This window comes from Ctenocephalides felis, unplaced genomic scaffold, assembly GCF_003426905.1.
Source record: "Ctenocephalides felis isolate EL2017-DRISC unplaced genomic scaffold, ASM342690v1 CF-g0.4_SCAFFOLD_03572, whole genome shotgun sequence".
Taxonomy (NCBI): domain Eukaryota; kingdom Metazoa; phylum Arthropoda; class Insecta; order Siphonaptera; family Pulicidae; genus Ctenocephalides; species Ctenocephalides felis.
In genome coordinates, this window is record NW_020539726.1 from 8,983,991 (window position 1) to 8,998,830 (window position 14,840).

A 14,840-nucleotide genomic window follows, 5' to 3' on the forward strand; every position below is an offset into this window, starting at 1 on the left:
ATCGCTGAAATGTTTGTGCTGCATTCCTTAGTCCAAAAGTCATATACGGGAACCCAAACAACCCAAATGGTGTTATTATTGCTGTTTTTGCAATATCATCAGGATGAACTGGGATCTGCTGAAAGGCTTTCACTAAGTCGATCACTGAAAATATAGTACATCCTGCTAAATTATGGGCGTAGTCCGCAATATGACGAACGGGATATTTGTCTGGAATTGTGCGTGAGTTGAGTAGCCGATAATCTCCGCATGGACGCCACGTCGAATCCTTTTTCTGTGTCAGATGTAAAGGTGAAGACCAAGAACTATCGGAGGGTCTTGCAATGCCTAATTCTACCATATTCTTGAATTCTTCTTTGGCTACGCGAAGTAATTCTGGCTTGAGGCGTCGTGGTCTAGAAGAAACTGGAGGTCCTGGAGTGGTTCTAATATAATGAAATGTTTTGTGTTTGCTTTCTTGACACAAACCTGATGGTTTGGTGATGGATGGAAAATCAGCTAATAATTTATTGTATGCACTATCTCCAAATATAGACTTAACACTTTGTATCCGAGAGAATGTGACACATCCTGGAGATGACAGTGATGTCAGGTTGTCATGTAGACGAGAATTCTTTATATCGATAATGATATTGTAGTACGCCAAAAAGTCTGCTCCAAGTATAGGCATCGTTACGTCTGCTACGATGAATCTCCAAGTAAAATTTCTTCTTAGTCCAAAATCTAATTGTAAAATAATATCCCCGTACGTGCGTATGTTAGTTCCATTGGCTGCAGACAAAGTATAGTTTAGTTGAGGATTAGGTTTAGCAGTTAAGCGCCTTGGATACACGCAAACGTCTGAACCTGTGTCGACCAAAAACTGTACCTTAGTTCTGCGATCACTTATGAAGAGGCGACGGCTTGATGAAGAGCAAGGATAGGTCGCCATCACTCCTTGCCGTTGGAGTTTTCCTCTCTGAACGAACAATGACTCTCGCATTTTCTTGCCTTCTTTCCGAATTTGGCATGGTACCAACAGAATGTATTTCGGTTGCGCGATCTAGAAGTACTTCTCGGCCTGAGGAAGTGGTTAGACCTGTGCTGTCGAAATGGGCTACGGTTTCTATTTGCTGATAGGTTGAGTCTGCTACGATAGGTGAACTTAGCTAATTGCTCTGTAAGATCTTCCACACGCTGTGTTAGTTGATCATTTTTATCAATTAGTTTTTGTATGATGTCTTGCTGTTGGTTGTTACTAGTTGCTGCGACTACTGGCGGTTGTGCAATCTCACATATTTTGTCGGCGAGCGATGCAAGTTCTTCTAGGTCTCCATTGATCTGGGTTTGCAATATTTGTTGAGTCTGTGCCGGTAGTCGTTGAATCCAGATTTCTCGTAGGAGTGAATTGTCGACTGTAGTTGTTCCGACCAATGAACGAAGGTGACGTAGGAACTGAGAAGGACTTCGATCAACAAGTTCTTCTTGCAAAAGTAATTGCCTTATCCTTTGCCGTTCGGAAATTGATAGCCTTTTGATTAATTCCTCCTTTAGTTTTATGTATTTGTTCTCTGCAGGCGGAGAATTTATCACGTCCTCTATCTGGAGTAGATATTTGCAATCTAGCTGAGCTATTACAAATTCATATTTAGCCAGGTCATTGATGATGCGGCATCGAGAAAATATTGCTTCGGCTATTGTGAACCACAATGTCGGTTTCTCACTCAAAAATGGCGGTAGATGCAGAGTGCGTGAGATTGCGTCCAGTTCCCCTTTAGTGTCCTGCATGTCTTCATTCATTATTTGTTTTTTATTGTCTTCTATGCGGATAATCGACTATGGTAGTTCAGCTCACACGCTATGTGGTCCAATTCAGCGTCGGGGTCACCAATTATGTGGGGTGGTCCCACATATAAAAATCAAGACACTATAAAAGAAAAATAAAGTTTATTACAAAATTATAATAATTTACAAAATCTTCTTGGTTGAATGCCGGTATTCTTGGTATTCCTTGGTTGGACTCCGTAGTTTATCTAGGTGTTGCCTGCTCGACCAGTAGAAGAGAAAAAAGATCGAGGATGGTAGCTGCTTTGGTTATATACCTGGTAGCCTGACCCCCTCCACACATTAGGGTCCCTAATAGTGTGGAGGCTAGTGTAGCTCTTTACTACTATTTTTCAATAGTAGGAGAGCTAGTGTCGCTGCAAGCTTATCTTCTATTTCCCATGCGTAATTCTTCCAATTGGCCTCTTTGGTATTCCATTTTCTGGAGGGATATATATAATCTTTTACATCAAAGTTAGTCTTTAATGTAATGTTAATCGGCAAATGATCAGATCCTAAGCTGCCCGCATAAATGTCCCACTGGATTTTGTCATATAGATTATTGGAACAAAGAGTAAGATCAATTGGCGTACCTTTTCTACTTGCCGTGCTGATACTGATGGTCTTCCATCATTCATTATGGTGAGGTTTAGGTCTTCCATTATGTTGTATAGAAACTCGCCTCCTCTGTCAATGGAGGCACTGCCCCAAGCTAAATTTTTGCAGATAAAATCCCCTATTATGAGTATTGGCATGGAGATAGTTTCAATTAAATTTTTAATATTCTTGAAATATTCCTTAGAGTTCGGCGCACAATAGATTGAAATGATACATACCGGGTTTTCTAATTTTAAAATCACTGCACACATTTGGATAAGATGGCACTGGAATGGGTGGTTAATTTTCTCATATAATATGTTGTCTTTGACTAGAATGGCAGTACCGCCATAACCGTCAACTCTGTCTTCTCGGAAAAACCGATAACCTTTGATGAAGTATTTGTGACCTTCTTTAAGCCAGGTTTCGGACAGACCTGCCACATGAATTTTATGAGACCACAGATAATGTTCAATAGTACTCTTGTTTGCTAACATTGATCTACAGTTATATTGTAAAATGTTTATTTGTTTCATAACGAAAGGAGTACTGATTGATTTATTTTTCTGAACTCACAGGTAAATCCTTATTAGATTTTTTCTTTTTTAAACTTTCAGGATCTATTTTGTGTTTAATTTTTACCATTTTGAGAAAAACATCACTTAACAAGTTTTTCAATACGGGATCATTAGGATTATAGATGTCCTTTAGCAGCCTAATGAAATGATATAGGCCACCTGATGCGTTAGGATCTTCACTTCTTCTATTGGATTTTACTTCATTTTCTGAATCGGAATCTGATTTGTTTTTTAATCTTTTTCTAGGGTTTATAAAATTTCCCTTGTCAGTCATATTTTCTTTACAAACAGGTTTCATGCTTTGTCCGATTACAGACCCATTTTTTTTCTTTCTTGATTGAGGGTAGAACATGAATCCTTTTAGGTCTATTAAATATCTTGAAGTTTGCAACATAACCTTGGTCTTCCTCCTCTTCCAGGTCCGATAGGACCATGAATTTATTGTTTATTAAAGCGCCACTCTGGTTAGTGTTCTTGATTTTCATTGGAGGGAAATCTTTATCTTTATTCAAGCTGCTGAGGTTAACTCTAACTGTTCTCGAGTATTTATCGTTATCAAAGATTTTTTTTGTTTCGTAGTAAGATAAATTCTGTGTTGCCATTAATTCATTAATATTTTTATATCTTTTATAGATCCTGCACTCTTTATTATAAGCCTCGTGGTTATCTTTGCACAAGCAGCATAGATAGTTGGTATCTTCTAAACATACGTCTTTAATATGAGGACCTGCACATTTGGGACACGTTAGGTCGTTCCGGCATTTTCGCCGAACATGGCCAAAACGCCAACATTTGTGGCATTGGGTAGTCTTCTTAATAAATGGGCTGACTGGGCATTTAACAGAATGTATACCTACCTTATCCGGCAGAATTGAACCTCTGAAAGATAATTTCACGCATTGCGAGTTAATTCTGCGCTTGTTGATGTTTTTTGGTACAAAACACTTTACATCTATTATCGGAATAACTGATTCTATCTCTTCTAATATTTCTTCTGCCGTGAGATTAATGTCTACATCAAAGATTATACCTTCCCTAATTAATAGGTATTTAGGAATATAAGCTTTCAATTTATTATCAGTAAAAAAACTATCGTCAAGCAGGCTATTTGCAGTTTTACCGTTCCTGAGAACTAGTTTGACTTTATTGTTACCAATCACGATAATCTCCAACAAATCTTCTTTCAGAATCGATCGTGATCTGTGTAGTAATTTTCCGAGAGCCATAGGGTGTAAACGTCCAATGTTTTTACTTAAAGATTCTACGTAAATGTAAAAAAGTCCAGTATCACACATATCAAAACGATTGGGTAGATGAATTTCATCAACGTTATTTCGATTAGAATTCTCATCACTAGGTACTTGCTCAGTCATTTCAATGTTTTGTGCTTCATTGCTTTTCATTAATCGAATCTTCAATTCGAATTGACTCTTCAATCATTGTTTCAGCACTATTAATTTGCATTGAAATATGTTCGCTTCTTATTATGCTCTCCTCATTATTTGAATTACATAAATCTGTATTATTTTCATTTCCGACATAGTACACATTTATTGCATTTGGAACAGTCACGCCAATTTCCAAACATGTAGGAGGATTTTTATCGGGCGGACGGCCCTTTAATTGTCCGGTATTGGACTCCATAAAGACATTAAATTAATTAACACAACAAAAATGCGGTTAATTTACTTAATTACCACTTATATTAACATAAAATACACAATGTTTATACGACACTGCGTGCCCCCGGCAAGGGGACACGTGTTTAACGGTATCTATTTGTACACAATGCAGTCACTAACAAAGGTTGCTGGACAGGTAGAAAAAATATTAATACTTTTTGATATTTATGCAATGATTATTATTTATTCACCGATGTTAACAGCTCAACGTCTGAACGAATACTCGTGTAAACCTTCTTATTGATTATATTTTACAGGAAGGAATCAACGATTTGTTTAGGGAAATAAAATAATAAAATAGATATTTTGTAAGAAAGATCTTGTAAATATTTTTAATCTTACGTAACTAATATGTTTATTATATTGGAAAAAGTATAAATACAAAAGCATTTTTTTTCTTTTAGGAGATAAAGCCAGGAAACGAGTCTCAAAGTGTATTGAGATTTTTGCCGACGGAGCAAGATCATGATGCTTTGCTAATTTGCAAAGCAGAAAATCCTTCCATGCAACAATCCCTTCTAGAAGATAACTGGCAAGTCGACATTTTATGTAAGTTTTAGAAACTCTATTATTAAATTTAAGAAAATATACCTATGCATTCGCAAAACTCGGACAATAATATTATATAAGAAATGCAAAAAGAAATTAAGTATTATTTGCCTTAGTAGTTCCGCCCTAGAGCAGGGCCGTTAACAAAAGAGTTAAACTCCGATTCGATTCAGGATAGAATAGCGTGAGAGTTTTCTCATTACCATTTCACACCGCAGTCCAAAATTGGCAATTTTAATTATAAACATATTTTTGATCTGTGTATATTCTGAAGTGAAAATTAACATCGCTGCTGCACGATGTCAGGTTGTACAGAACGAGGTGCAAACGCACGAACCCGTCCATACAAGTCGATGACCTTATTCTTTTTGTCATAAAACAGCATTCGCGTAATATGTTTTTAAATTTACTGATAAATTTATATGCATCACAATGTTTTGAAAAAATATTTGCGAACATTGTTGAAGAAATCTAAGGAAAAATGTTCAAAATATAATAGTGAAAATATTTTCGAAACCCTTTTCATAGCCTGTTAACAATAAACTATGAATATATACATTATCAATAGTAGAAGTAAGTAATTTCTGAAATCATAATTCTAAAAAAAATACTTTTGAATTCAAATTTATTTGAAGATGGAGCATAGTATACAAATTCTCTAAGTACAATTTTATTAATCAAAAATTAATTTTTAGATTGCTATAGAATAATGAAAATGATATATACCTAATTATAATAAAGAAATTTAATGCAAAGTAGTTCTCAAAGGATTGTGTAAAATTCTGCTTTACAAAAACTTTTAGATAATATGATAATTAAAGCCCACTATATTTGACAATAAAAGTCATTTTCATAAATAAAACGGCAATCTTAATATGAATTTAACTATTCTTACATTTAGATATTTATTAAAATAATCAGAAGGTAAATATAATTATAATCATATAAAGGCGGTTGTAAATTACTGAACAGTGAAAAATGTCAATGACTCAACGATTTGTTTCGTTTATTCACTAATCATTAATTTCCAATTAGTTAATTTTTTATTCTGAAGGTATTTGTATGGAGTTATTCTGATCTGCATTGTATAGTTTAAAAATATATTTTATACAACATAAAAGACGGATTTTTATAATAGATATAAATTGCTACTAAAGTGGTATTTAGTATAAATGCATTTGAAAGTGATATTAAAGAGCAAAATTTAAAGCCGTTTGCATTGTTACTTTTGGGCAAAATAAACAAAAAGTCTGTCGAACAAAAAATTCAATATAGCAAATTATTACTAAAACTAGTTGGTTTGGTATTTAGCCTTGAGGCAAATTACATGAACTTCCCGATATGTGTAAATAATCGACTTGATCAAAAAAATGTGTAAATAATATACTTCATCAATCCTACTTTAAAAAAAACGATAATAATTTTAGCAAAGTTTGACGAATTTTTAAAATTAAACTACTTGTTGTAAGGCCGTAATATTACAGTAAGTTCTATAAGACCATGATGTATATCGCCAAAAAAAGTTCCATGAAAAACGGCTTAAATTTTTTTTTAACAGTTAATTACAAGAAAACGGCTCAGTAGATTTTCACCTAAAATTAATCAGTACCATTCCCATCTAATATCTTTCGAACAGTTTTTGATTTTTCAAAATCGGTTCGGTAGGATGAGCTTAAATGTGGACAAAAATTTAACACTTTTTTTCAACATTTAATTACAAGAAAACGGCTCGGTAGATTTTCACCTAAAATTAATCAGCATCATTCCCAAATGATATCTTTCGAACAGTTTTTGATTTTTTAAAATCGGTTCGGTAGGATGAGCTTAAATGTGGACGAAAATTTAACACTGTTTTTCAACAGTTAATTACAAGAAAACGGCTCGGTAGATTTTCACCTAAAACTAATCAGCATCATTCCCAACTAATATCTTTCGAACAGTTTTTGATTTTTCAAAATCGGTTCGGTAGGATGAGCTTAAATGTGGACGAAAATTTAACACTTTTTTTCAACAGTTAATTACAAGAAAACGGCTCGGTAGATTTTCACCTAAAATTAATCAGCATCATTCCCAAATGATATCTTTCGAACAGTTTTTGATTTTTTAAAATCGGTTCGGTAAGATGAGCTTAAATGTGGACGAAAATTTAACACTTTTTTCAACAGTTAATTACAAGAAAACGGCTCGGTAGATTTTCACCTAAAATTAATCAGCATCATTCCCAAATGATATCTTTCGAACAGTTTTTGATTTTTTAAAATCGGTTCGGTAGGATGAGCTTAAATGTGGACGAAAATTTAACACTTTGTTTCAACAGTTCATTACAAGAAAACGGCTCGGTAGATTTTCACCTAAAATTAATCAGCATCATTCCCAACTAATATCTTTCGAACAGTTTTTGATTTTTTAAAATCGGTTTGGTAGGTGAGCTTAAATGTGGACGAAAAGTTCAACACTTTTTTTCAAATTACAAAGAAACGGCTTGGCAGATCGTTGCACAAAACTGACAAACGATAGTTCTCACCGAAATACATCAAATGGCTTTTAAATTCCTAAAATCGGTTCAGGCGTTTTTGAGAAAACGTCGATCAAAAGTCTAATTTTGACAAATGCCAAAAAGACCATACTGATTTTTGCAAACTTTGACGAATTTTTAAACCTGAACCAGTTGTCGTAGGGCCGTAATATTTTAGTATGACCTAGAAAACTATGGTATCTATCGTCAAAAAAATAATCATAAAAATCGTCAAAATTTTTTTTTTAAAAACTTTATTACAAGAAAACGGCGCGGCCGATCTTTACCAAAAACTAATCAGCACGATTCCCAACCAATATCTATCGAACGGTTTTTGAATTTTCAGAATCGATTCAGAATTGCGGGCTAAAACGTGGACGATAAATTTTTCATTTTTCTGCAATTTACAAAGAAACGGCCCGGCCGATCGCCGCACAAAACTCAGAGACGATAGTCCTCATCAAGATACATCAAATGGCTTTTAAATTTTTGAAATCGGTCCAACCGTTTTGGAGAAAACGTCGATTTACGGCAAAAAATCTGTTCACACACACACACACACACATACACACACACACACACATACTTTTTCCAAATTTGGTCTCATTCGATTCAGAATGGCTCGAAACGTCGAGAAAACATAAAATTAGCGATTCGGATTTTTTGATGAAAACATAAACTTCTCCTTCGGGAAGTTAATAAATCCACAAATTATAACAAAAATATCGTCATTGGCAATCAAATGTTGGGAATCACAATATGATTTTATCCCCGTAGCACGAAAGAATATTTAAATGTGTAACAAAGCATGTAATTCCGGCACGATAAGTATTAATTTGGCATTCCTCATTATTTTGCAAATGCTTGAGCACGTTAATTGGATTCTCAAAGCATTCGAATTGGAATCGTTCTGAATATACCGGCGCAATCGCGTCGATATGCGCTCTATATATAGAAACATTACTCGTTACTCGAAAAGAATAAAAACAAAGCGAAAACAGACAGACTAATTGATCGATTTGATGATATAGCAGAAGACAGGTAAAAATCATTCTATTGTTGTAGAAAAATAAACTAATTGGTGCAGTGGAAATGGTCATTATATAAATCGTGTCAGAAATTTTTTTTAACTTCTCGAAGTTAATCGAAATTGAAAATTTTTGCATTTCTCGACGTTTTGAAGGATTCTAAACATTTTAGCATACCTTAGAAAAAATGGATGTGTGTGTGTGTATGTATGTTTCGATACCATTTTTCGTTCACGTTTTCGGGCGCACGGATCAACCGATTTGAATGGTTCAAAAAACATTCGATTCCTATTGATAGGGAGAGATGCTAAAATGCAGGTCTAGCCAATTCGGAGATACGGAGCAAAGAATGCAGAAAATAGAAATCAAGTTTTTGAGAGAACGGAGCATCCGATTTGAATGATCTAAAAACATTCAACTTGTAATGATTGGAAGAAGAGGTTATTAGTTTTTGGCAAAGGCAGGCCCAGCCATTTTGAAGATATAGAGCTAAATGTGCAAAAAATGGCAGTATTTGAAAGAACTAAGCGTCCGAATTAAATGATTCAAAGAACTTTCTGCTTGTTGTAACAAAATAATTGATTTTGGAAAAAAATTGTTTCAAATTTTTTTTCTTTTTAAAAAAAAATTGTATATCGAAAATAATTCAGATTTTATTTTTAATTCTGATTAAAGTTCTAATATACTTTAAACAAATAATTTCAACTTTGCAATTCAGTTTATAAAATTCTCATAAATATTAGACAATGTTACAATATTTATAATAATCTATTTGAAAACATTCAATATTATTCGAATATTTCGTTACAATACGGGTAATTCCAGCAATTTGCCTTAAGGCACGATGCCATACACCCCACTATTTTTTGTACATTTATGTACCACTATTTATCTAATGATATCAATAATCTAGTTTACAATAACATTTTCATAGAATTGTATTGAAAATTATTCGTAATATTAGGTCTTTATATTCATTTTGTCAATAATAATCAGAATATTAGTTACATTCCTTGAGTTACATTGATTGAGAATAGAGAAATATATTTATAGATAGTAGTTCGTTCAGTAGGCATTTACTATTAGATGCAATTTCACTAGATCAAATTAATTGGCCTTAATTTTTTCTACTTCTTCTGGGGTATTTTCAGCTCCAGTTGTGAGCTGTTTATATGGTGACAAAGCCTTAAAAAACGTGTCAAAATTGGTTTGCCAATCTCCGTTCTGGTGATTTATCCCCCAGAGATAAAAAACGCTCTGGTTGTACAACAGTTGAAGATGATTTAAAAGAAAACTGATCAATTCACATTTTGCGTTATAACACTAACAAATTTAAAGAATGCAATTAAATAAAGCGGTCTGAATTGGCAAATCGAAACGGTGATTTACTCTAATATTGACATCATATATCTTTGGCTTTTGGCAAAAATCATGAGAGCTTAGTCGACATGTTTTTGCCATAACCACCAAAGAGTCCGACTTTACACCTTTTGATTACTTTTGGTTTAGTTTTTTAAGAACCTCCTTTAATGGTACATAATTCTATGATTATAATTTATAACCACAATTAACAAAAACGTAAAAAGAATGTTTACATTGAATAAAACGCTACTTGAACTATGATTAAAATTCCAGTAAGTATGTATTTATACAATACACACACAAATAATATATAAATAATATATTCCGAAATATTAAAAAAAATCGTTCATACTTAAAGAAAAAAATATATTCTATAAACACATTTTCACACATGCGCAGAGTCAGTGTGTAATAAAAAACTATTAAATATGTATTTATTCTTTACACAAAGAACTATTGCTTTAGGAGAAAGGCTAAAATTCCTTTTCCGAAATATTTAAAGAAAATCGCTTTCACTTAATAAAAAAAAATATACTCAGAGAGAACATTAACATCCTCGCACTGATTCAGTGTGTATTATTACACCAATAAAAATAAATAATATATAAAATAAAACTAATATAACTGCATTTTCAATTTATCAGAAGCAAAGCTTATATTTTTAATTCAATTATTTTATTAATAACTTCAACGGAAACAATAAAATTTCCTTCATTGAGTGAAAGTTTTTTGCAATCATTTAATGTAATAATAGCTTATAATTCTTTTTTGTGTCTTGATTGCTATTTAAAAGAAATAAAAAAATATTAAGAAGCTTGTAGTTATGAATATTGTGAATATACTAATGATATTACATTATGAAAGAATTATCACCAAAGTTATACCGCAAAAATAAATTTAAACACATTCAGTAACAAAAAAATACTATCATACAAGACTAATGTCACGTCAAAATTTTAATATTGCATCACTCTTTGAATAATGATAATAGTAGATAAAAATTTCATCCCTGAAAACTAAATTAAGTATACAATAACAAAAATCTTGGATAAAGTAGAATCGTATAACAAATATACATCATAAAAATGTCTTATAAAAAATTGGCACAAAAAACAGCACTAATATGTACCAGAAACAAGTGCAACTGAAATTGATTTAAAAACTGTTGTACAGCTAAACTTTTGATATACAAGTAAAAGTTTTTTACAATTTTCCGGAACGTTTGACTTTTGACATCTATATCCAAAGAAATGCAAATATGATATAAGCTGATAAGGAAAGCGAATCGTAAACAATCTATATATTTACAAATATAAGAGCTCATTCGTTGCAGCAGCGGAAAACGGTATTTTCATAAAATAACTTGCATTTCACTCGGAGTAATTTGTTTCCCAGAAAATCGCATGATTTCGAACTTCTTTTTTCTCTGAGGGATACCCGAACTAGTAGTAGCTAGATATGTTGAAAATATGGTAAAACCTTTGATATATTCTATGTGCAAGCTTAGAAAGGCATATAAATATTATAAGATCAGTAAAATATAAATATTATAAGATCAGTTCTTGATATCATGAAGAAACCGAGTATGGAATCGATTTGAATTTGCGCAACGATATCTTATATCCGGATATTTTGACGATTGAGATAAATTTTATACTCATCTTGCATTTTTGTAAATTTGTTGATATTTCATTATGTAATAATATAAAAATAAAAAAACTAGCATTTTTGCTTACACTTTAATAATCTTTCGAACTTATATTAATATTATTGTTACACGTTTGCAACTGTTTTAATATTTAGAATTTTTTATGAAGATATTTCTTAAGTGGATATAAAATTAGACTTTAGATTAAATACAAAAACATAGATTACAATAATAATAATAATAATAAATGGTAGTCTGCCCGAAGGCAGGTCCATGATGTGAGAGCCGCCACAACAAATGATTTCCTTGCCCTTCATCCCATTACCACTATTCTCTATTCCCATTTTTTTTATTTCATGTATTTTCCTTTCCAAACTTCTATTTTCATGCTTCTTGATCATGTGCTTCGACTTTCAGTTCTCTGTATTTATTTTCTCTTCTTCCGTAAGTCAATCGTCTGCATTTTTCTCCGCCCCATTCCTTTTGTTCCTTCTATTTTACCCTCGACGACGTCGTGTAGGAGGCACTCTTTTTGCAAAAGAGGTCCGATCCAGTTTCCTTTTCTTCTCAGAGTTGTGCTCAGTAGAGTCCTTTCTTCGCCCACTCTTCTCAGGACTTCTTCATTTGTTACTTTGTCTGTCCATTTCATCTTTTCCATTCGCCTCCAGCACGTAGCTATTTATTAGTGTCTTCCGTATGTCAAGACTCAGTTTGCTCGTCAGTAGCGTTCTCTTTGTGAATGCCGCCTTGGCTCTTGCGATCCTTGTCCTGATCTCTTTCGTGCAGTATCCGTCTCTGGTTAGTATGCTTCCCAGGTATTTGAAGTGATCCACGTTTTCCAATTCTCAATTTTCTACTGTTTTTCTTAAGGGGTTATTTCACTTCGACGATTCTATCCATCATGTTCTACAGCTCGGTTTGGTTTTTCGATATCACTACTAGATCATCAGCGTACTTTATGGTCTTCTTCCTCAAATCGAAAAATCCCCTGCGCCCTCAAGTGCCTCGTTGACGAGCCATTCTCCGTACAGGTTGAATAGGATCGGTGACATACAGCATCCTTGCCGCACTCTTCTGCCTATTTTAACGCTGTTTGTATCTCCCTGGTTCATTCGAACCTTTACTTTCTGACCCATATACAGATTCTAGATCAGCCTGCAATCCCTCCAATCGACGTTAATAGATTTTAAAATTCCCATAAGCATACTCCAGTTGACTCTGCCAAAAGCTTTCTGTCAATGTATAAAACAGAAGCATATGTCCTCGTTAACGTCGAGACATCTGTCCGACATTATTCTCAGTATTCCAATAGCGTCCCTGGTGCCCCTTCCTTTTCTGAAACCAAACTGGTCTTCGCTCATGTGCTGCTCAATTTTATTGTAGAGTCGCCTCGTAAGGATTTTGGCCAGAACCTTTCCGGCGTGCGAAGTTAAACTGATCGTCCTGTGGTCGCTGCATTTATTCGCTTTGGGCTTTTTCTGAAGAACTATCAGCGTGACATCCAAAAAGTCCTTTGGCCATTCACCCGTTCAATATATTTGATTCAACAATTTGGTCAATTTCCTTAATCCGTTGTAGCGCAGCTCTTTCAGTAGGTCCCGCCGTTATGTCGTCCTTTCCCGTTGCTTTCTTTTCATCTCATTTATTTTGCTTTCCAATATGCACGGTCCCTTGTCGTCTTCGTCCACTTCTTTCTCTTCTTCGATCTCAATATTATCAGGACGATTTTCTCTATCGTAAAATTTCTCAATGTATTTTCACTCACTCTATTTCCATTGTCGTCTTCTATTTCGTATGTTTTTCTGCTTTTTCTGTCATTCCAGTTTATTTCCTTTGTAGCCTGAAGCATTAAATCATACCTACCATGTTTTTGATGTTTCATTATCTTGTTGCACATTTCATCCATGTATTTCACCTTTGCTTTCTCTGTTTCTCGCCTTAATTCATTTGTTGATGTTGGGGGGTTTCTCAACTCCTTTCGAAGTATTTCTCAACCCCTTTCGAAGTATTTTATACTTCGAGGAAAAATAAAAAAATTAAATGTATTCAGAAAACAAAAACCAATGGTAAACAAATATAAATTAAAAATAAAATTCTTCTTACTCCGTAATCAATATAAACTAAAATATATTCTATATAAATTTTATATAAATGAAAAACAAAAATGAACACTAATTAATATTGTATGAAAATGTTATCTGTTTGGAAGTCCAAGCCGCGGCAGCTATTTGGTTGGATCTGGAAACATCAGCGTAGTCGGTTGGATAGGTTGAAAAGAAATTCGAATACACTGACAAATAAAAATAACTGTTGACTTGACACACAATAGAAATTTAATCCACTGATAATATTGAACTGATAACAAACACTGAAAGGAACTGAATGTATTGATTGCAAGTAACTGAATGAATGAATTAAACCAAAATGAATGAAAGCCACGGAATAAATCGACTCGAACACTGAAAGTAACTGAACGAATGAAAGGCACGGAAAGAATAGACTTGAATGGAAACTATTGCCTGCATCGGCCTTTTTATGAGTCAGAATTGCCCGATTGCCTAAATTTGAAACGTGTTGTCCAAGTAGAAAAACAAACCTTTTACAGGTCCGACAACCTACACAGGTGCGGCGCAAACATTTTCCCCCGACTAAAAGGTTAGCCTTTTATACTTCTGAAAATACTCGAAATTGGTACATAGTGAACCTCATGATTAGGAAGGATAGAATTGCCAAAATAAATTCAAACTTTCATTCAGAGTAGATCGGTTACGGAAGCCTGACCTCGCGCCAGGGTCCCGCTCTCACGACCTACCACATTCACACGATCTAGATTGCGGAAGTTTTATTTTCGCGCCAGGGTCTAGATTTTTTGGACAATTACAAGAATCTTCTAGAGACTATGAGAGGGTGTTCTCATCGCCCTGGAGATTGAAAATTTGGCAAAACTATATATAGAAGCAAATATATCATGAGATAGAAAAGTTTTTTTTTTTTGAAATGAATAATTCAGATATAAACTATTGAATAGGTAGGGGGCATAGTTTGACAACAGGCCGCTTGATTAGGGTATTTCCCGTT

The 14,840-nt window shown here is 33.8% G+C and overlaps 1 protein-coding gene across 1 annotated transcript; it reads right to left on the reverse strand.

Annotated features, from left to right (window-relative positions):
* Window positions 1-930: 930 nt before the first annotated feature.
* Window positions 931-1,779, reverse strand: LOC113388049. The gene has a single exon (XM_026625460.1). It carries the CDS (start codon window positions 1,777-1,779, stop codon window positions 931-933), a length of 849 nt encoding a protein of 282 aa, XP_026481245.1.
* Between the last annotated feature and the right edge of the window lie 13,061 nt (window positions 1,780-14,840).

Bases quoted from the DNA above. Each gene is read 5' to 3' on its own strand.
- LOC113388049 (XM_026625460.1), bottom strand. From the start codon at position 1,779: ATGAATGAAGACATGCAGGACACTAAAGGGGAACTGGACGCAATCTCA.